The sequence below is a fragment of the Aythya ferina genome (genome assembly GCF_964211825.1).
Source record: "Aythya ferina genome assembly, chromosome: 7".
Classification (NCBI taxonomy): domain Eukaryota; kingdom Metazoa; phylum Chordata; class Aves; order Anseriformes; family Anatidae; genus Aythya; species Aythya ferina.
Window position 1 is genome coordinate 21067425 of NC_140302.1, and position 24919 is coordinate 21092343.

A 24919-nucleotide genomic window follows, 5' to 3' on the forward strand; every position below is an offset into this window, starting at 1 on the left:
ATTACGTCTGCAGCTTCAGATCTGTACTGAAACTTAATCTGTGGCTGAGGAATAGTTTTACCTGGCACACATCTGCTTGACATGAACCTTGGTACCATGTCTTTGGCATAAGGCTGGATGTACTGCAGTGTAATCTGTACGTGGTGGCTCCTTAGAGCAGTTCAGAAATTATGACGTGGAAATCAGTTGTCTACCCACCCTACATCCCATGTACCTCAGCTTCCTATTGTTTTCACACTGAACTGAAGTCTGAGCTGTAACTTTCTAAATGGTTTGTGACTTAGCAGAAAAACTTCCTTCACCCTCATATTGGTGTACTAGCGATCAGCATAGGTGCATGCACAAGCAATAATTGTTTTATTGTAAAGAGAAAGGGAAAAGTTTAGAGGGCCTCTCACCTTTGAAAAAAACATCTATTCCCAGCTAAACTGTGAGGGCTTCTGTGACTAGATGAAATGGTAGAAGAGTTCTGATGGCTGTTTTAAACATTTAGTTAAGGTATGGCAGTAAGTCATTGTGCTCTAGACAAAAAGAAATATGTATGTTTTTGTATATTTTCACAATTTCAGAAAAAGTCAGTAAAAAGGTTGTGTCAGTGAAGTACTTCAGCACATTTCTGAGTACCACTGAGTTTAAAAAAAAAAAAAAAAAGAAGGCACTGAGAAGGCAGTACCCACAAAATCAAAAGGCATGAGGTGAAGCAAACAGGTTCTACACCTAGTGCCTAGCCAAATGCCCACTAAGTGACACTACTACACTTTACAATGATGCAGTTAAATATACGACTACACTGAACCTATAAATGAATTCCATAAACAAACAAAACCCATTAGCACTAAAACATTAGCTAACTTGTTTGTGATAACTATTTTTACAAGTAGAATAAAAATCCTACCTTTTAGGTTCAGATGGAAACTTTTTCTCAACAGAGAGCTGTCACTCTCAATGAAAAAATTACATAGGTTGATTACTCAACTTTTCCTTTCAGTAGAGTCATACATTTGTTACTTTCTGCTTCCTCCAGCATGTCATGTTTCCCTGACAGCAAAAGAAATGAACTTAGAACACAGTCAGTAGACAATATTCCCCAGCCCTGAATAAAGGGTTTGCCCAACCTGCTTCCTACTTCAGAACAGAAAGAACTAAACTTAATTTTAAAAGCAAGAAGATTTTTAGAAAACCAATAAACTGAAGCCTACGATATTATGTTTGCTTGCAAGATAGCTCTTTAAAACGAAATCTTATTTCATATACATTATTAAAACACATTTTTATTCAAAATCATTTGTCACAGGTAATTTTAGAGTAAGATTCAACCTCCTACTTCCAAGCGCTTTACAAAATAAGATTAGAATTACCCAGATAATCCATACTCTTCCATCAAATATAAATATAATTCTCTTCCACTTAAGAATATATTTGGACAATGTCTGCACGGAGGTAATAATATGCTTAAATAAAATGCATGAGTATGTATACAGGCATTGAAAACTAACATAGTAATCACAGCATGCTTTTAACACAGTAGAATTTTGCCTATGTTACAAATAAACATTTTGATGAAGTCCTGTTGAACAAAGTGCACAAGATGTATGCAAATACCTAAGGCAATTTAGAGATCTCAAACTCAGAAATTTGACAAAATGAAGCACTCAGTAGCAATATTAGTCCAAGGTGAGTTTGCCCCTATTGTTCCCCTCATTCACAGGATTTTTCTAAAGTGAAATCAGTTTCTAGGAACCAGAACCCAGAAGGAAGAGAGGGGTGATGAAAGTTGACACTGGAATTGCACTTAAAATGGCAGTAAAGAGCCTCACATTAGTAAACTTTTACTTACACAAGATCATTTGTCATTGTTGAATTCTGGAAGTAAAGTACAATGTGGCAAGTCTTCAATAGCACCTTTACGTACTTAATTTTCCTAAGGTAAAATAGCTATCAAACCAGATTCACCACAAAATTAAAATTACTTCATAATAATTCATCATTTCTTTCAGCATTTATTTGGCTTGTCTTTAGATATCAGTGTTTATAAGAGAAAGGAACTTTGAGTTCAAATTCCAGAGTGGCAGAATAGTAACTAGACAGTCCACCAACTTTTATATATACCTATGTAACATCTCAAATTACTTTGGAAGATACTAAAATAAATGTATATAATCCTTTGCTTTCATAAGATATCCTACTTCCACCCATGTCAGTGCTGTTGTTGTTGTTTAAATTTTCATTTGCTAGTGGTCCCTTTTTCTTAGTTCAAGTAATTAATATATTGGTGCTTTTGGGCATGCCTACTTCCATACAATGAAGTATGGTGTCATAATGCTCAAACTACCACCATCTCAACTGCTGCCATCACTGGAAAGGATCATATTTTGAAGGACTGTTAGCTGCAGCTGCCTGTATTGTTTTCAAACCAATCACTGTCGGGGATTTCCCTGCATCATGAGAGTACTCCAGTTTGGGTCTGAATGAGTCAGCAACAGGTCAAGTGTCTCTATACTGCACTATGCTGCACAAACCAGACACATCTGTCATTTCTTTCTGAAATAAACAAATCAGTGCTCTCCTATACTTCTAACAGGATCTTTATGCTCAGGCCTTCAACCATATTATGACATCTTCCTAAACTGTAAATCCCTTCTCAAACACTGTTTTAAAGGACATATATTCTAACACAACACTTGAAAAATCTGTCCTTTCATGTCACAGCTTGTTGAAATTTAGCAACAAGAAAGATTTTGCTATTCCTGATGAAAATAGTAAAAAACAAAATCCAAAGAGTCTTCTGTCCTTTCTTCAGCAGCCTAAGCAACATGAAGGAATACAACCTAAAGAGATACAATGCTAATTTCCTGTTGCTATTGCTATTTCAGAGCATATACAACACTGAAATTACTACATGGGCACTCACAACTTTTGACCGTCAAAGTAGATATTTATTTTAATCTCCCTGGCCCCTCTGCAACTTATCACACTTGGCTTAGAAAGAAAAGTTCGAACCATTTCTGGAGGGCTAAGAGCCACAAGCTGATGGAAATATCACCTTAACTACTAAACAAAACCAGGACCAATATATTTATTTTCCTTCTCAACAGCAAAGTGAACTGGTCAGGTGATGTGCTGTATCCTGTAGTAAATCCTCCATTGCATTTGACATCAGAGTTGTTATCAACATCAGTTAAAACTTTTCAACCATAAACTAATTCCATCTAAATTTGAGGTTAAATCCAAGAGCAAAAGAGAGTATTGGACAGATTATAACAATGTATTTAAGAATCTGCATGTACAGGTATAGTGGGTTTATGTGGCAAGGTTTTGGTAGCAGGGGGCCATAAGGGTGGTTTCTGTGAGAAAGATCTAGAAGCTGCCCCATGTTTGGGAAGGGCCCCATCGTTTTCCAGAGCTGAGCCAATAAGCGATGTTGTTTGCGCCTCTGTGAGAGCATATTTAAGACAGGGAAAAAAACACTGCGCCATACAGCAGCCGGGAGTGAGAGAACAGCCTTGTAGGTGCCAAGGTCAGTGTAGAAGGAGGGGGAGAGGTGCTCCAGGCGCCAGAGCAGAAGTCCCCTGCAGCCTGTGGTGAGGACCATGGTGAAGCAGGATGTCCCCCTGCAGCCCATGGAGTACCACAGTGGAGCAGGGTTCCACGCTGCAGCCCCTGGAGGAGACCACGGTGGAGCAGGTGGCCCTGCACTGACGGAGGCTGCCGCCTGTGGAAGACCCCTGCCGGAGCAGATTCCGGGCCGGACCTGTAGCCCGTGGAGAGGAGCCCACGCAGGAGCAGGTGACCTGGCAGGAGCTGCTGCCCGTAGGGGAGCCAGGTTGGAGCAGTTTTCTCCTGAGGGATGGACCCCGTGGTACGGACCCATATCTGGAGCAGTTCTGGAAGAGCTGCTGCCTGTGGGAAGCCCACACCGGATCAGTTCATCAAGGACTGCATCCCGTGGGTGGGACCCCACAGCACAGGGGACGAGAGTGACCGAGAAGGAGCGGCAGAGAAGAAGCGCTGTAGACTGACCATAACCCCCATTCCCCCGTTCCCCTGCGCCGCTCGGGGGGAGGAGGTGGAAGAGGGTAGATGGGGGGAGAAGGTGCTTTTGGTTTCTTTCCTTTGTTTCTCACTTCTCTAGCTTGTTAGTAATGAGTAAAAATCTTACTATCTTCTTATGCTGAGTTTGTTTTGCCCGTTACAATAATTATTGCGTGATTTTCTCGTCCTTATCTCAACCCTTGAGCCCCTTTTCACATATTTTCTCCCCGTTCCTCTTTGAGGAGGGGGAGTGAGAGAGCGGCTGTGGTGGAGCTCGGCTGCCCACTCGAGCGGAACCATGACAACAGGACAATTTTCTTTCTTGAAAGGTACAACCCCCCAATGAATGATAAATGCAACCCTGACTTCAAAATAGTGTTGGGTTCTTTGCTGATGCTGATGTCTCAGGTGTTGCCAAGTAACACTCCATAAATGTTTTTAGAAAGGACTCCGTTACTGTTATATTTGATATTTCTCAAGTATATTATATCACTGTGATACCTGAACATGAACCTTCCACATCCAGAAAACGTCAGTATCCTAAAGCTATAGCACATACATACACATCTTCATCAACAGAGACAGCTACAGCAAATGAAATCTAACCTCTGCTCTCTACGCTGATTTCCCCCTGGAACTGCAAATCAAATTCAAGATCTTGGTCTTTTTCTTCAAGGTCTTAATTGCTTGGGCTCAGAATATCAACACAAGCATATACCATATAATATGGGGATTGCTGCAAATCAAGTTCAAGATCTTGGTCTTTTTCTTCAAGGTCTTAATTGCTTGGGCTCAGAATATCAACACAAGCATATACCATATAATATGGGGATTGCAGAGATCCCCAAACTAGTGCAATGTGTGCTGGTGCACAAAGCACACAAGTGCAGGTACTAGCTCAGGCTCTAAAAAAAGGTACAGCCACATTAGCATGTCTGAGCCTGAGCTAATTGTTGCTGCTGCTTCCAGTTTCAGAACTCAGTTCTTGCTGCCTCAACTCTGGGACGACAGTCACCAGCTGGGCTTTTTGGGCACTGCACCAACATGCCCCATGGGAGGATGACATTGGTAATCAGGGGACTGAGCATCCTTAGAGTCTCAGGCAGGTCTAGGACATCAAACCCTTCCAAAGACATGCTCTCTTCTCCCAGTCTGTAGGAAGAAGGTCCATCACACTGTACGACCCAGAACACGGTTCAGTTCTTTCAACCTTGACTTCCATCATTGTCACAGGAATGTGTATGTTTATTTTTCTAAAGCAATCATCTCCCTGTCCCCAGAACAAATAAAAAAAAATCAAAATGGAAAGAAAAAAACCTATCAAAATAGGATACCATGCTGTACGTACCTCAGTCTCTCTGGGGATACATGAAGCTTAGTCATGTGTCTAAACATACTACTAAATTTCACTCAGGTGCTACAGTATGCCATCTGTACCTGTTCTTCTACCAGCGCGTACTCTCTGTCATTTGATTTACCTAAAGATATACTAATTAAAACTAGAAAGTGGCACACTTAAGATAACCTGATCTGAGTACAAACTATAAGACTTCTTGTTTGAAAAAATGAGGTCAGTATCTGCATTAAGGAATTACGCTGAGAATACTATTGATTTTGTCGCATTCTTGTAAAACTCTGAACAAGACATAGCATCCATATGCTTCTATTCTACAGTGTACAACTGAGATACTACTTCCTTTAGTTACAGGACAACATGCTGATAAATCCCCAGATGCTTGAGTACCTTAGGAAATATTCTAGGAATTAATTACAAATTAATATATAATGCAGTTAATGTTCTGTACAAAATTCTGCTCTAATGCAATGAATTCATTCCAAGAATGCCTTTTTCTTGTTTAACTTCCAAAAGTGACCAAACTAAATCACAGAATGGTATCCTTATTGCATACTAAGACTATCAGCATGGGAAGTTATTATGCAGCATCCATCCTCAATAAGTATTATCCAAACAGACAATACCCACAGTATTCAAAATGATCAGATCCTAGAAAGGTGAGGAATCCAGTAGAAGACCAACAGTAAATCAGTTATTATTTGTATATACTTAGCTCATAGTGCTCTGCTGACAACTAGTTGTGAAGGGAAAACAAAAAGAACCGAGTGTAGTATATACTACATTCTGAAGTCCTCAACCAAGTCATACCATGAACAGGACTCTACATAAATGACAAATATTACAGAAAGGAACACCATAACAACAATGGCTTCAACATTAACTTTTGAACATTTAATTTCAACACTAACAGAAGTGGTTCAAAAAAGAAAACAAACAAAAGAAAAAAAAAAAAACATATATTTTATAATAATCTTTTCAGTTTTGCATGCATTTTTGATTTATTAAACTAATAATCCTAGTTATGAATTAAACAATGAATTACAAAGAAAAATCTTTGAAAACATGAAAATCTATTTATCTGTTAATTTAATATGTGAGTATATAAAGTACAGACTATTATATGGTAATATATATTTTGTAATATTTGCTGTATTTAAAGTGGACAGGCTTCAACAAAATTAAATCTTTCCTACCTTTAAGCATTGTTCTTCCAGTTGATCCTCCGAAGATACTTAGAAGACCGCTTCTTGCTCCCAATGATGTAGTTGCTTCTAGTAAAGCACCTGTTATATAGTTAGAGAGTGCAGTTCTCTGTAAAGTGGCACGATATCGGGAGTAAGCACCTGCTACACATGGTTTTACACAAAAACCATCAACTTTGCATACACAGTCTGTATCTAAAGCTGGGAGCTTTCTCAGAAGACGAGGAAAATATTCAAAACTGTCTTCTGCTCCTTCTTCTCTCACTGTATTGAAGATCTGTAAGAAATGCAGAAGCATGAAATTAGTTCATTTGCTGAATATCAGAAAATGCCAAACTAGCATGAACTGATGTAAAGATCAACAGCAAGAAGACATTGTGTCAAAACACTGCTTTTATGCATTAAACCTAAATATTCTAAGAATCCAGAACTGATTTGCAAAGATTTTGAGTCAGGTTTCCACACCATCTATTTAAAGATGATGACATTCTGGCTTTAAATCTATGATTAATAGCATTCTAATGAAAATCAACTTTAAGGATCATCATTACACAAAAAGGTGCCATAGCAATACATCTGTGGTCAACATTTCAAATAAAGAATATACACAAAATCTATTACAAAACTACCAAATATTTTGTGTTTCCAGTAAAGTCTTACAGCTATCAGTAGCAGAAAAACAGATCCACTCAGGGTTTGCACTTTTGCTTGCCGAATGGGGCGGGTTTTTGTAAACAGAAATGGTTTTAATCATTGTGAGCAATCACTCAAAATGTTCTGGTGTCATGTTCATTGCATTACTTCCAGCCTACGCACAGGTCCCCTATCTAATATTGCTTTAGTACTCTTTTTCCAATATTTGTACTAACACACTAATGAACTTCAGTCTGTGGCTTAGCAACTAAGCAATGTTTGCTTATTTAAAAGACTCTAATGATCAAAGCAAGAATCTGGAAGAAATCTTTTCATTTAGCATACAGGGAGAGACTTGATTCTTTGCATTCTTCTATGCTGACTTACTGATTAACATTAATTATTTTTTTTCAGTGTTCTGTGTTTTCTAATTGCGTAGTGTAAACGACCAAATTAAAAGATTAACACAGGAAATGGTCATTATAACTTGCTGGGACAGGTGCCGAGGCAATTTTCAGGGGGCTGTTGCCCAGACACTCAGTAATGCATATAACTGGCACCTTATCATTAAATCAGTATTGTCACATAAGCCAATAAATTGGTTTTGATTGAAATAGTTACTTTAAAACTCAGTTTTCATCCAACTTCACAAGCAATTATTGTTAATGTAGGAAACCAAAATGTACAATATTGCTGTCTTCAGTCCTTAAAAGTGCATACGGAATAAACGTATGCTTTACTGTTTGCTTTTTTTGCTTTGGTTTTGATTAATGGCTTGTTTCTTTTTGCTATCCTTCCCTTCACATAAAGGAAATACAGATATCCATTGACATGGCAGAAAACACATCCAGCCCTACACTGCAAGCACACATCCTCAGGCAAATGATCAGACACTGTTTGCAGTCTGTGCAAGTCACATGGCTGCAGCACTGGCACTCTCGCCAGGGGACAGATCCATGCCCAGTAACACAGAAAAGGAAGCCAACAGCCCCCAGTGCACAGATCTGCACTTGTACACTTCTGTCCTAACCTTGCAAGTCCCAAGTCATTACGCTGGGGAGGTTCCAATGCCCAATCCCCTCAAGGTATCTGACCCTCAATGAACTGCGAAGGGTGATATAATTCTTTTGCTCAGGTAAAGACTCTGAGAATAGCAGAAGCTTTGATTCAGCTACTAAATTCAATGACAATTTCTTTCCTTTTTTTTTTTTTTTTTCCAGAACACAAAATATCAAATACTACGCAATAACATACATATTTCTCATCTCAGCTTTAATTTTGTATTAATGACTTGGAAAGAATAGTAAACTTTTATTCAAAATTTAATAACTTATTAACTCGCAATATAAATCAGGGGTTTCAAAAAGAGCATTGACATTTATTAACACACATACATCTAAAAACAAATTTCTTTTGCATGGTGACTATGACATATAACTCAATTCCATTGGAAATACAGCTTCTATAATTCATTACACAGTGAAATATTGTGGTATCTAACTTATTTTTTTTTCCCTGCTAATTTTCTAAAATGTATTTGGTCTCATCCTTTTTTGAAATGTTAAGCCTTTACTTGAGCCTCTTTATCTCTTTTTCTTTGCTACATAAGAGTTTTGTGGACTCATTCACTAAGAACACTGCTCATCTCCACCTTTAAAAATACACTCTTCGAGCATGCACTATCTGGACAGGATACGTGCAGACCTTTACTCTGCAGGCTATGCATCTGTGGTATGTGTGTCCATATGATGCACCTTTCCATAAGGTGCACCATGAGATAGTGAACTTGCCTTATTCAGAAATTATGGACATGACACACATAGCGGACATAATTAGTCTTTTTAGCTTGTTTAAAAAATATTTAGTTAATGAAAATAACTTCTCAAAACCACAGTTACCTTCCAAAATATTTTTAAAATTAGGTTCTGCAACTTATAAAAGCATGTTTTGTTTCCTACACAACTAAAAGTTCTTTCAGCTGCCAAAGCAAAGAAACCATTTGTTGACAGAAATAGGCGACAGTGTTTTGCTGGAGAGATTATACATAGAATAATGGTGTTAATCTCTATTGTATAAAGTAGACTTCAGGGCACTAGCTGTCTCCAAAGACTCTGCGCTTCATAAAACATTTTCAAATAGTGTCTGTTTTGATGTGTTAAAGCTCTGAATGTGTTACTTCTGCTGCACAGAGATGAGGTTACAAAAAATAAAAATAAAAAATAGACTTACAATGTATGTACTTACCAGCCACTGAAATGAACTGAAACCATCACAACAGGAACATATTCAGTGGCATTTGGACCATACATTCATTAGTATACTTTAACTTTTGATTAGCCCTACATTGGTCAGGCAGTCGGACTTGGTGATCTTTGAAGGTCCCTGCCAACTCAACTCAACTCACCTAAAAGCTAAACTAAACTATTCTATTCTAATTTATCCTCAAGTAATTGATATAGAAAATCATCTTTCAGTGAGATTACACCAGACAATGTAAAAGACAATTTTGCCTGGGAGATAAAAACAGTTGATTCCAAACCAGGGCTTATGGCTTATCCTGACAGATACAGTTATATTGATCTGTATCACTTATTTTCTCCATCAAAGAATGTTTACTGTAATTAAGAATGAATATGAACCAAGAAGGATAAAATGCAGCACTAAACTGATAGCCACTCACCAAAAAACAACATCTCCCAAGGGCATATCAATTCTGATTCACTTTTGCCTTCTCTATTGAATTAAAGATTTCAAAGCCATCTGCAGTCTGATGCTGCTGTATCTCGCACACACTATGTAAAACAGTAATTCACAAGAAACTGAGGATAGTATCTGGATCTGAAAAGTGTTGCAATATTAAACATACTTCAAGCTCCTTTGTTGATAGGGCCGAGTAAAGTGCTGATTTCATTACAGGATGGAGTTTAATTTTGTATTAATGACCTCTTGGGAAGAATAGAAAACTTTTATTCAAAATTTAGTAACTTATTAATTAGTAACATAAATCAGTGGTTTCAAAAAGAGCATTGACATTTATTAGCAAATATATTTACCTGTACGGATGGACATTCTTCTCTGTACCACCGTAATTAGCACATGTGTAAATGGTAGAATTTATATGCAACTACATTATCCTGAGTTTTACTTTAGCAAATAAAAGCAATACATTCTAATGTTTTTTCTTTTCTCATGATTTTACATGATACTTTTAAAATAAATGAGCTAAAGCAGGCAACTCTATATGCTAATACAACAGTAATCCAGCAAAGTATTCTGTGGCTATGAAAGATTTCTACTTTCTTCTGTTTTTAAAGCCTAAAAGATTTTAATGGTAAGTAAAAAGAATACAAAAATTACTTGCAATATGAAATTTGCCACAAGACTGAAGAAGAAAAACATGCCCTCCAACTAAGAAATGAAAATTAGCTTTAAAATAAGGATTAAATTCAGGCCAAATGCCATCCATTTGGCTTTCAAACAAGTCCATATGTGGAAATTAAATGGAAACAAAATACATCTTTTAGCTGTTACTAATGTATCTAATAAATCATCAGAACTTTAAGAAAACTCAGTTTTGCTTCTAGTAATTTAAAATGGTATCTGCAAGTTAACTTATTGATAACCTTCAGGCAATAAAACTTCTTTACAGTGACAACAGACATATTTTGTTAAGATATTCTTTAAAAATAACTATAAGAACAAGGAATTCATGCTGGCCTTGAAACTATTCAGCATTTTTCTTATAGTCTTTTCTTCTGATTAATCATCACTTGAAATGCAGATTGCATGATGCCCTTTTCTTCACACATTACTGTAGATTTACCACATAAAAGTGGCAGAAACCCAAATACCACGGCCATTATTAGTCTAACAGTTTAATACAGCTATTCCCCCAAAATGAAGCTGCCATTCATGGGTACTGCTGTACTGGAAACAATTGATATAGAAGTTCACAAAAATAATTGTTACGATTTCTTAGTTAAACTTACATGTATCTCCTGTTTACTGTAATGGCTTTGCTGTTTCTCATTTTGTATTTTTTTCTGCCTCAGGTATTTAGATTAGAACCTCAGGGCATGCAATCAGTTTGTAAAACATATGGCAGCTGCTCAGCCCATATGAACTCCAGAAACTGGAATTAAGAACAGACTAAAGATCCCCATGTACTCTAAAACAAGCCTAATTTCTCTAACTTTATTACAGTAACAAAGAATATGTGAGTCCAAAAAGTGCACACAGCCATGCAAAATTATGCTTATTGCTACTATGCTATAAAAATAATAGAAAATATTCCCCTAAAGGGGCTTTAACATTTCAATACATTGTTTCTGATGGGTAGCTGTCCAGTGTTTATAAACAAACAACAACAACAACAACAAAAAAAAACACACACACAAAAAAAAAAAAAAAAAAAAAAACACCTTCACTGATATATCCAGAATGATCAAAATGAAACATTGAAATGAAAGAGGTATACATATGCTCAGATGGTACTATGCACTCTAGTCCAACTTCCTGGTAACAAGCTGACAACTTACTCTTGAAGTCACCACCAATAGAACGCTTCTATGATGGAAGGGCTGCCTACATCCCTTGTGCAGTATATCTGCAACACAACACCTTCATTTGTTATACCTTCATAAAACCATTTTAAATGCCTGTAAACCAGAATGCTAGATTAGCAAGTAATAACTCTCAGGACAGCATGTGTCAAAGACCACTTAAATGTCTCCTTTGAAAACATGAAAGATTTAAAGAACAGGAGATCTTAAACACAACTATTAACGTCACAGGAAATATTGTTCTTTCAAAATTTCTTCTGTTCCAAGAAAAATTCCATTCATATGAATAAATTCTGATAGTGATTGTTTTTTTTTGGCATGGCAGGATTTTCAGAAGAAAACTACACCCTTGGAAATATTGATCAAGTGAAGTTAACAGTGATCTCTTGGATGTCATGTCCAAGGACCAATCCCATAAGCTTTTATACGTATTTATTCAACAGCAGTACAATTCAAGTATCTAGAGCATGGAATCTGATAGCATTCTGCTGTGAAAAACAAAAACAAAACCACAACAATAAAACATTTGGGGCAGAAAAAAAGGAATATGTAAAGCGAACTTGGGTGGAGGAGAGGGTGACTGAAAGAGAAAACACAATTACTAGAATGAGAATTTGCTCAGAACCACAAAAAGATTCAGACATACTAATGCACTTATTCAATACTTCAGTTTTATGTCTTCCAATATTGCATGCCAACATCACACTCTATAGCACTGATTTTTAATAAAAACACTTTATTTTTAATAAAACTGAAAAAAGGTGTTACTGTCAGTCACATTTATTTCTGAAGAATCTTACATTTTCTCAGACTTAAACTCGTTCAAGTTATGACCTTACCTACACTGATTAGCCCATGATGTTTCAAGATCACTGCTAAAGTAACACTGCAGAATAGATTAAGAAAAGCTTTCTTGTAAAGATGTTGTGAGGTGTTTTGTTCTTCTTGTGTTTTGTTGTTTTTGTTGTTGTTGTTTTGAAGAAAACAAAAAGAGAAATTATTACTTCTATTATCATCTTTTGAAAAATGCTTTTATTTTAAAAGTGGAAAATTATTATTTTTTTTTTAATTTTAAAAGTGGAAATAAATTACTTTTCCTGACATTTTTACCTGTAAAATTGTTCACCTCACCAACCTCAAAATACCACCTAACTATATTCTGTTTAAAAAAGAGTGAAGCCATACTCTGAGGAGCATTTCTTCTAGCTACAAAAGCAAAAGCCATTTTGGACATCATTTTTAACATGGATCAATTGATCTAACTCACTGTGATAGAATCAGTCACTGGATTACTGTCCATACAGTACAATGCTAATTTGCTAATGACTTGATTTTCACAGACATTGGAACAGACCGCTGTCATACAGGGTCTGAAGAAATACTGAAAATCAGACCAATCTATGAAAAAATGGTCTGCCACTGATTCGGGATTTAAAGTCAGGTCATGTCAAGTCATACAGATTTCTAAGCCAACACAGGATCATCACTGACCTTGCTTTTCATCCACCACATACCTTTAGAAATAGTTTCTGCTATGCATAAGTAGAAAGGAACTACATTATTTTATATAGTCAATTCTCTACTTTTCTATGTAATTTACAATTATCTGGTTTAAGTAAAAGCGACAGGTACAAAGACACTAGGATGGCCCTTTGTAGGCCAGCTCTGGAAAAGCACTGCAACTTTCTGGCCTAAGCTAGCTTAAGACAATTTACTCATTTCTCAGCACTGTATTCACAAGAGATCCCACTTCTGGGCAGGCTTACTTGCTTGTACATGATTATTGCTTCCAGCACTACAGAATCTAGTTATTATGCTTCCTTCATCAACTTCCTCTCTGCCTTCTCGTAATGCTCGGGCATCTCTGCAGAGAAATTCACTACAGAATTTGGTTAAGACAACAGCAAAAAATCAGATTCTGTTCAAATGTTTATCACTGCAATTATTCTGCATTGTAAATTATCAAAGGCTGATGATCTCTTTCATAGAAGAAGAATGAAGAACAAGGGTGTAACAACTTTAGTATGTATACTTTCCTGATTTACAGGAAGAAGGAAATCTTTAATTAGTGGAATGTCTAAAACATGAATCTGCTACAACAATTTTTTATTAAATTATCAAACATGAGAACAGAAATATATTAAAAACTGAATGCATTTTCTGTTACATCAGTTTTGACTAGAATAGCATATATATCTATATTTATCTCTATCATGTACTTATATTCTGAAGAAGATATGTCAGGGCCCCATATCCCAAACAGTTATGTATGCAGTTCAGAGCTAAAGGATTTTATTGTGTTTGACAGAGATGATGCTGTGAACAGCAAAATGTCTGCTGGGTTAATGTTGTTTTAGAGCTATGTTCACTGACATGTCTTGTTCACATCAGTAACCAAATATGTGAAGGCTTTAGAACTCTTCTGAGAAATTGATTTGAACTTTTTTTTAAAAAAAAAAAAGTATTTTTCAGTTTTCAGATTAAAAATTAAACATTTTTACTGTTAAGCATCACCTTCTTGATGGCACTGAGCTATCTATGGCTTGTGACCAAATAAGCACATACAGCTGATCAAATTTTTGGCCATGTGTCTCACAGGGTTCTGGTATTTTACAAGACAAATAGTGCAAAAGATGAAAGGTATAGTCAACTAAATTCCACTCCTAATTTACTATTCAAGATGAAGTAGATGATGACAAAGTCATCCACAAGCATTAGTAAATTGTACTGCCACTCAGATTTGCATGAGATTCACTATGTATCCCAAGGTCCTTTGATTTCTTGTTTGGCACAACACTTTGTTGCAGGGTTTCTCCCTAGGTATACTGTGGCAAATATAGCAAAGCTATCTGGAAGCAACTACAGTTTAGCGACTTGGGGTCAAGCTCCAAAATTCCCATGAATCCTCTCCTGGAATTTCATGACCCATCTATTTTGGCTAACAGGCAACATTCTTAAACTATTAACAACCATCTCAGATAAAATAAAGTAAAGTAAAGTAAAGTAAAGTAAAATAAAATAAAAATAAAATAAAAATAAAATAAAATAAAATAAAATAAAATAAAATAAAATAAAATAAAATAAAATAAAATAAAATAAAATAAAATAAAATAAAATAAAATAAAATAAAATGTGTTACACATCATGACACTTCTTCACACTCAGAAGTTCTGGAGATACATTTGAATTTTACCCTTCAGTTGGCTCTAAGCCAATGATGGCCCTAGAAAGCAGAGCTGGTAGCAGTTTCAGCAATAGATAACTTGCCATCTAGGCTATCTGCAGCTTTACCCATAGGAGAAAGAGAACTGCCATCACCTGAAGGAACTTTTGCTGAAACATGGACATTTGGCACGTTTGCATTCAAGAAACAGCAGTAAAGGATTGTTTTGGCACAGAGTGACATGGCCATTGTTCACTACAGTGTGTCAGGATGACAAGGACTAGCCTCAGGAGGTCTGTAGGCAGGTCATCTCAGTGCTGTGGTAGCAGCTCATCAGCAAGAAAGCTGGAGCTATAAACACACATTTGCAGTGAAATATATGCAATTGTGCAAAGACTGTTCAGAACATCAGGGGTTAACAGTGTTCTCTACATCTTAATTTTCTCATATCTTGCTATCTCTCTGTGTTTTCACATGGTGCTTAAACAGAATATCTTGACTGCTGAGATGCTAATTTTCGTAATGGAAAAATTCCTTAAAATATCTCTGGACTCTTGAAATGCTGTTTTGCAATTGAAAGAATGCCTAGAATACAGTGCAATGGTACAATCTGAAAAGTACCTCTTGACATCCCAGGAACACTGTTGTCTCATTTGGGAAAAAAAAAAAAAAAAAAAGGCAAGAAAACCTTGCTTAAAATGTCACAAACACAGTAATCAATGATGCTACTATTCTACCCAGTACTTGACAAGTGCACTATTTTCTATGGGGTGGTTCAGACATGTTCAGGGCGTTGTTCATATTTTCTGGGACAATAAAAAGAAGAAAAACAGGAACAATTTTGAGAATCCTAGAAAGAAAAAGGGTTGTTTACTGCAGCAACAGGAAGCAGGAAGCATCAGGAAAGGCAAAGAGAAAGATTTCTCAGTTGATAACTGAGGTAGTAGGGACTTAAATATCACTGCATTCATGAAGTTTTGAATGCAGTCCACAGAATGAGCAGGTAAAAGAGGAAAGAAAGTAAACACAGTAAAATGAAGTAAGGTTTTTGTGTGGTGCCAAAACTGACTCCAATTTTCAAAAAGACTTCTGCTAGTATCATTTGCAATTGCAGGTAGTGAGTAAAAGCAAATGTTTTGTGGGGTACCTTCACTGCCCGGAAACCCAGAGAGTGCAGGGAATAAACTGATCAGTCTACTGAGTCAAAAACAAGATGCCCTCCCAAGAGTGTGTAGGACTACAAATGAGATATGGGCAGCAGTGTCTGTTTTGATCCCTTTATACCTCTGAAGGAAAGAACACATACACAGGAAAGGAATAATGGCCTTCAGGCATCTCTTCATCATAGGAGTCAATGCTTGTTCCAGCATACTCACTACAAGTTCTAATTTACTCATGGCATGTGACAAAATCCTGCTTTTCTAACAACAGCCAGTGTTACTGTCACTGTAAGAGACACAGATGTCTTCCTTTGCTTTACTATCTGAGCTTTAGGTTCTAACAATTTTGATGAAATACTGCAGTGATCTATCTCCTTTGGTCACGCTTCAAGCAATTGTCTTATCCATAACCTTGTTGTTATGTCTGCAATGTCTGTCCTCAAAGGCTTTTCAAACTCTCAATGTTTAACTCTTCAATGTTTAAGATGCAGATCTTTACAATGCCAGGACGGAGCACAAGAAAGACCATCCTTCATAGAGCAATAATGATCACTTATTAAGCAAAAATTTTGCTGTGTATTAAATTTTACACAGTAAGTTGCAACTGGGCAATGCAGCACATAGCAGCAGAGGACACACATGAAAACAGATGAGTTTGTCCTGGCAACATGGGAAGCAGCATCAATGGCAGCTGGAAGGCTGCCAACGGTGAACAAGCACAGATGTGCTCAAATGGTAATATTCATTAACTGATGTTCTGTGAACTTTCTGCAGCTTCAGTTGCAATTACAGGATGTGCATTACCTCACCCGCCAATATTTCTTATGAATTGCATCCTGTTAAGGATGAGATCATTTCAAGGAGCAGAAATTGACTTTAATGAGTATCAAACTGTCTTGCAGCAGCAAACCTTAAATGTAGCTCAACATTTTTCAGAAATTATATCAGTCATCTTCTTGCAGTTATGGTACACTATCAGTGCCTTAGTAAGGAAATCTTTTTATTCCTGAAAATGATGATAGAGTTTTAAAACACCAGGAAAACAAAACAAAGCAAAACAAAACAAAGCATCTCCCCCAAGTACATTTGAGAGTTGGTTGTAGTAAATCATTACAACCATTACTAAACTTCTAAGAAGTTGTCATTTGCACTTTTGATAAATCCTGGTTGCTATTACCAATTTTCCATTTTGGTAAGACAACACTGCTAAGTATTTAAAAAGCTATTACGAAAGGAAGGACGGGCTTCTTAAGATGATCTCTTTAACAGCAAGAGGGATAAACATTCAAAGTAAATTATCATCTCATGGGCAGCTGTTATTCACTGAGTGATTAAATTCTCAAGATCTTCAAGAAACAATAATGACTTCAATGGTTTTCCTCATAGTATATTAGCATGGAACAAGTACAGATAAAGATCTTACAAATGAACCTTACAGACCTAGAATACAACAAAAACAGTGTGATATAAATGGGGCAGTGATTTACCTCGGCTTTTCCACCACCCAGAATGCCCTGCTCCAACAGAATTGTCAGTCCTCTGCAGAAGGATCAGCACAACAGAGCTTGTTACTTCTCATGGCAGGTACTACACATTAGATCCAAGAAACTACTAAGAACAGTCAGATTCAGAAGTAAAACAGAGGCTGACAAAAGACACATCAATGAACTGTCATTCAAAAGATTGCTCATAAGTATTTGAAAGCTCGTTTTGATCAAGGAGAAACTGAAAGGATGACACCAAACAAAATGCAGCCTCACTTTTCAGCAACATGACACAATGCCCTTATCAGTAAGAGAGACTTCTCTAATCTTACCCAGAAAAGGCCAGTCACCTTCTGGTCAGCCTTCTCTATTAATTTTTCTGTTGACTCAGAAGTATACATGAAAATATATTTTTCTTAATAGTTTTTAATTGCTAAGATCTTTTGGTGATTTCTTCAGTCTAAATCGTAATTTTTCTATTTTTCTAATACTTCTCAAATTAGTTTTCTGATATAAATTGGCTTTTCTACTCTTAATTTTTCTTGCAGAAAGTTTTCTCTTTTTATTTTGAATGCTTATTTAATTCCTCTAAATTTTTACCAACCATTTCACTTACAAACAACCTGTTGTCTTAGTAGGAAAAGAAATCAAATATATTGTGCTCAAACATTTCTGGTATTTCAGCTTCAGTCTAAAAGCAACTACAAAGCTAATGCATACCTTTCTTTACCAAGATCATAGCTTTACTAGTCTGATGTGGTTCATGTCTTTGCACACCTTATCATGTAGAATGGAATTTCTTAAGTTATCAACTTCCAAGCTGTCTACTAAGATTTTAACACAAAAGCATATGTGCTGCAAATACCTTTGTTCTTAAGTCATATTACCTTTTTTATAATTTAATAATGTTTTTTTGATAACTTACTGATTAAAACCAAAGATATTCTCTTCATTTAAAAATGTATAGGTATGCTATAAAAGTATTTAAAACAAGGAAAAGACTAGCAGGTCGACTTTTCATTAGAGAATTTTACTGTAGCTAAGTACATTATTTAAAATAGGCAGTAACTAGGATTAAAACTCCATGTCAGAAAGCCAACTGACATCATTCACAGTTAAATTGCTTACTTGTTAGAAATTATATGTGCTATGATTGAATAATTTCAACTTAAGAATGATCACACAGATGTTCATTGTAAATTCCACCTCTCGTTATGTATCTTTGAAACACCAAACTATAATGGGACACAATTGTTAAAATAGGTTCCCTGAGCTTTTCAAACAGACAAAAATAAGAAGAAATAATAACAGAAACCATCAAAAATGTATTTAATACCTTCTTATAGGGTTACTTCCTTCAAAGGTAGACAAATTAATTAATTATCTCAATAAATTAATTAGTTCAAACAAGCATCATGTTCATCTTTTCTATCTCCCAAACACCGACAGTATGATAGGTGTATTCAGGAGAGATGAATGGTGAGCATTCAATGCAGAGAAAACCACCGTCTGGCCCACCAACAGAGCCGAACAGCCCACTTCCCACACCTCCTCTTTTTTTCAGCAATTATTCTGTGTGTGTGATAGTGTGTCTACACTTTCTTTAAAACAAAACAAACAAACAACAAAACCACGCATCAGATACAGGCAGAAATCCATATGCATTTGTACCTTAGTAATAGCAGTCTTCCCATTTGAGGAAAGACTCCCACAGAACTCATACACTTAAAAATAACTGCACCCACACACATGTGAACTAACTGTTTAAAGAGCTCTGAAAGATGAGCTTAGCGACATTTTTCTGAGCTACAAAATGACAGTAAGTTTGAGGGATAACCTACACTACGAGAGAAAAATAAAATATCTCCTATCAAAAAAAAAAAAAATAAATAAATAAAAATAAAGAACCAAATAGAAAACCTAAAAATTATGGCTGTTAAAGATCATGTCTCACCATCCCCTAAAGTTTGATTTGTCATCTTGTTCCTCAAATTGTAGCTATTTGCCAAAGTTAAACAGAAATATTCCTGCAGAACTCTGGCTTTACCTGTTCTTTTTAAATAATATGTATGCTTATGTAATTGACTCAGAAAGCAAACTCTACTACATTTTTTTATTTTTTATTTTTTTGTCTCTGACTCTAAAAGTCAAAAAATAATCAATGGTAGAGGTTAAAGTTCACAGCACTAGCTTATTCATTTTTATGTATTGTGCGATGTTGTAATTAAAATAATTGTTTAGAATTTCTTACAAAGGTGTCAGACTCAAAGAAAATGCAAGCAGTACCTAACATCAACCTGATTAAATGCCTAATGACATGCCACCTACTAGCAAATAACAGCACTAAAAATCCTTGAGGAGTTCCTCCATTCCTCAATTTATTGGGCCATGACATTTAAAAATTGCATTACTTCAAGTGTTAGTTATCCAGTTACTAGAAAAAAATGCAGAGATATATATAATTTTCCTCCTACAGTATTATAAAATTATAATCATTTAATTATTAATGAAGATAAAATAATTGTAAGAAAACCATATTCGTGTTCATATAACAACTATCATTACTTGCTTCAATGAAACACTCATGGTAACATACACTGTGGATTTATACTGAAAGGCAACATTCCAAATTTACCAGAAACAGTCTGCAATTTAGAGCAACCTATCAGAAACATAAGTATTTCATAAATGAGAAGTACCACAGAACTTTGCTGTATCTTTAAATATTTTCATTTAAAACTAATTATAATTGACATTGATATAAAAGACTCAGAGGTATATTACTACAGCTGTAAAATTTATGCATCTCTAATCATGGCATATAGCTAACAGAAGAGCAACTTGAAGCATTTTCCTTAGCACAGGAAATCTAGTTCTCATTTTCTAATTTTGTAGACGTTGAATCCATGCCTATTTGTTTGCTTGTACTTCAGCTGTTGGGTTCATAGGGTCACATGAATAATTATAAGATTATTTTGGATAGTACTTAGGGGCCAGGAAATTCTCAGAGTTTTCATGACTGAATTGTTTAATAGACTTTTAGGTCAGGCTACAGAACATGATTTCATGAAACAAAATAACTTTGTTCTATAAAGAGGCATTTTCCACTTAAAGTTTTTTTTTTTTCTTCAATTACCTAGAAATAGAAAAGGCACTATTCCTTGACCAAAGTTAGAACAGAACATTCATAAACTGAACTTAATTTTTAAATAACACATTTAATCTTAGCTTACTAATAGAGTGAGTCTTCATTCATTACTGCTCACAATGAACATTTAATAAAAAAGCTTTAAAAAAAAAAAGTGGGTAGGGGTGTGGTCCTATCTTGTAAATTTTTAGAAGAAAATTTTTGGCTAAAAATAAGCAATTGCAAAAATCCAGAGTAGTACAATGAAGCAATTGTACTGATGTCGATACTGAATCAGTAGGAGTATCTTCAACACTATTCATCTTCCCTAGCCATTAGCTGCTCAGGAAGAGCATGCTGTATCTATAGAACACATCTCAAGTATTGGAGAGCTTAAGATGAGAAGAGAGCAGTTGTCAATAGGCAATACACAATGCAGTTACCTAAAGAATTAATTTCCTCTTTTCCTCATTTTCAGTTGGTAAATTCAAATGCTCCTTTAAACTAAATAACTGCACTGCAGAATGCTGTATGTTCAATTTTCACATAGCATTTTGTATGTTACACAACTTTGATGGTGGATACACTAATAGCCATATTAAAATGTATACCAGAATAAAATTGTATTTACATAAATAATTGTTACTAGAAGAGTTTTTGAGTTTCATCCAAATCTGCTAAAAAGATGAAATGATAGCAACATTACAATTAGGATAAAATTCTTGAGTTTCTTCTTTGTCTCCAAATAGTTTTGGAAACCAATTTCAAGATCTAAACAAGGGATGATTATTCATTCATTGTGTTTCCAGTTCAGTTCTACTTGCACAAAATTCACAAAATCGCTAATCTAATATTCTGCAGTTTTCAAAAATTCTAATTCCTTCATCAGATCAGAAGATGTTTTTAAAGTAAATATGCTTGCTTTACCAGAGAGACAATGAAAGCATGAACAAACAGGAGCGGGAACGAGGGTGTGAGAATAGGAACAAGAGTGCATTAGTTTAGTATTTAAATTATGTTTTTTAGTTGTTAATAAAGTAAATGTGATTCTGCAGGACCAGAGTATATGTTCTTTCTTTTCCCACTGGAGTGGAATGTCACTTGAGGCTTGATTTTCAGAATTTAAGGCATCTGGCTTAAGACCAGAAGAACAGAAATATTTTAAATTAACTTTCCTTATTCTCTGGGGATTGTTACAGACCCAGAGACTACAGTTTAGTCATCCATGAGATTTATTTTGCTTTAGCTTCAACTAAACTTTGTATATACAACAGCTTCCTTACCAGAATTCATAGCCATCCTGCTCAGTGCAATCATTTTTATAAATTGCAATTATATTACACTGAATTACATGCATAAGTGATCTATGTATGTGTTTATCCTCTCAAAACAAAGGATAAAAATTAGATTCCAACTAAAAGCTTTCTTCAATACCATCACAGGAAAAAAAAAAAAAAAAAAAAAAAAAAAACAAAAAAAAAAACCACCTGACTCATTCATCTGTAATTACATACGCCCAATTTAAGATTTCTAAAGGTTCATCTTGGTAAGAAATAGTGCTCTTGAATAACTTTGGGAGAGCTGAGTACAGATTTGTTTTGAATTAACTGCACCAAGGTTTCATGTGGATAATGAAGTATGCGTGTACTTGAGTGAGGAGAATTTGTAGTGTTGTTTCAGTGAACAAGCAAAAATGCTTGTTTGCTCTGTAGTTTTAAATAATTATCACTGAAGGATAGAAAAACTTTGAAAGCACTGTATGTTTCCATAAAACTCCAGCAGTAACACCACATTTTTCTAAAGTCTCAAATACTCTAAACTACACAAGTACACTGTTGAGATCTCTAGATGGCATTTTTGTCACAGTAGCATCATTCTGAGAATAAGCAGGAATACTTTTTTGTTCAAACAGTGCTACAGTAAGAACTTGTTTTGGTCCCTGATGCCGACTCAACAACAACAAAAAATCCTCTATAAAGGTTATGTGGATCTAATTGATCTTTACTGTAGCACAGAATAAACAAACAGAGAATTTCCAGACCCCTATTTTCTCAGCAGCATATCACAGACAATCTATTCCCATGGAAGGTAAAGATTTCACATGCTTTTTATAAGAGGTCTCATCAACCCAAAAATATTTTATCTACATAAACTATGTAAATCTATTAAAATACCAGCATTGGGAAAAAAAAAAAAAAAAAAAAAAAAAAAAAAAAGCAATACTGTGCCTGAAGTACTGTATGTGCTTTTTTACTGGAAAAGTAATTTCAGATTTCAGGGATGTACTTCTAAAATCCATTTTAAAATCAGGTCTTTATATTCCAAAAGCCTACATTTACACAATGTACTAACACATTCTTCTACAATGAAACCCGTCTATGAAGATGTATCTGTCAAAGAGCATATGAAAACAGAAAATGAAGCAGTGATGGAAGTTCAGTTGCCTTTCAAAATGTAAGATGGGAAGTTTAGACACTAGTGTATTATTGTTAAAACAACTGATACAAAAATAGCACTTCCTGAGAATCAAAGTCTCTCTCAAAACTAATAGAGAAGTGAAGAGTAAAGACGGAAGCAAATACTATTCCATTAACTAAGCTAAGATGGTTTTGATAACCCTGCACTCTCAATTTGTACTTGACAAACTTACGTGACTGCAATTTATTTTTTCTTTTTTTCTTGTTTATTTTGTTTATTTTTGTTTTAATGGCCTGATGGGCTACCTCTGTATTTACTTTCTTTACAGGGCATTATTCCTCTGCAGTTACTAACACAACAGAAAAAGCCCACACATGCTACTAAGCATTATAGTAATTTAACAATATGAAATAGCGTTATATGCCACTGCTCACCAGTTCTTTGACTGTGTACACACTTTAAAACAAACAAAAAAATATCTTCCTATGTGTTTACTCACATCCTTGTAAAATAAGTCCCACAGCCTTATGATGCCAGAAAGTATACGTGACTTTTTATAATAATCATAACATATCGACCTTCCGTTACCTTATTTAAAACCTACAGACAACAACTTCATAGTGGCAAAAAGAGAAAAGTCGACATTTGGACCCTTTTCTGAAGACCTCAAGTCTTTGTCATAATATTCCCATCCTATCTTATTTTAATATAGCAAAGGTACAACACTAAACTACAGAAGCATTAGAGAGGCAAAACTCCTCCCGCTATATGAGTGAAAATGAGATAAAGTGTCACAAAGCTACAGATTGCATTTATCGAGTGTTAAGAATAACACTACTTACTCCTACTAATCATCACATGTACAAAAAAGAAAATTATTATATTATTTCCAAAAGTAGGTACTTGTGTTCCTCACTTACCAACCCACACAATACATTGCTTGGGTCTAGTCAACAGCACTGTTCATAGTTTAAATTCCTGAAATACAGTACTGCAACTGGAAGAATAGTCTGGTATACTTAAACGTTACAAAATTCTAATTTTTTTTCAACTATCTAAAAGTACGGTGTATCTGAGGAAAGTGAATGACTTCTCACTACCACACTGTGTAGTGTGAGCTGCCTTTAATTTTAGTTTCATACATATACGATGTGAGAATAAGATGAATATTTTTAGTATGTATATAAGCAAGCATAATAATCAAATGTTATCCTGATTGTATTTCTACTGAAAACCTTTTTTCTTTTTCTTCTTTTTCTATTGTTTACACCAATAGGTATAGAATTCACTTTTCATGTATATTTTTACCAAATATTAAAAAAAAAAAAAACACTATATATTCAGTTTATGATTTCAATATACTTCACTAGTAAATGGTAAGCATCTTCTATAAATCCTCACTGCATATGCAATATTTCTTTATCAATATACAGTAACAGCAAAGTATTTGTTAGGGGCTTCACTGCTTATATCAATAACTGTGTCTACGGTACAACAATGTTGTTTACCAAAAGAAAAAAGAAAAAGCTAAGTCTGAAATATTACATTATTTCTAGAGTTAGAATGCAATACTAAGCAAACAAGTAGGCAAAAGTTTGTGCAAGTTTTATAACTTTAAATAATAACATCTCTTAAGTGACTTTACAATCATTTAACCACAACAAACTAATAAACATTCACATGCAGTATGCCTAACTTAAACAAAAGGAAACAACACAGACTTTTAGAAATTAATAATTGTTTACATCTGCAAAGTACTGACTGAAAAAGAAGCATGTTCC

At 35.2% G+C, this 24919-nt stretch overlaps 1 protein-coding gene across 7 annotated transcripts in view; it reads right to left on the reverse strand.

Annotated features, from left to right (window-relative positions):
- The window catches only part of PLCE1 (phospholipase C epsilon 1), a 156860-nt gene that overhangs the window by 83910 nt on the left and 48031 nt on the right, over positions 1-24919 (reverse strand). For all 7 annotated transcript variants that reach the window (XM_084524890.1, XM_084524889.1, XM_084524888.1 and 4 more), the window contains one exon: positions 6583-6868. In XM_084524890.1, the coding sequence (XP_084381016.1) occupies positions 6583-6868 (286 nt within the window). The remainder of the gene's footprint in view (positions 1-6582; positions 6869-24919) is intronic.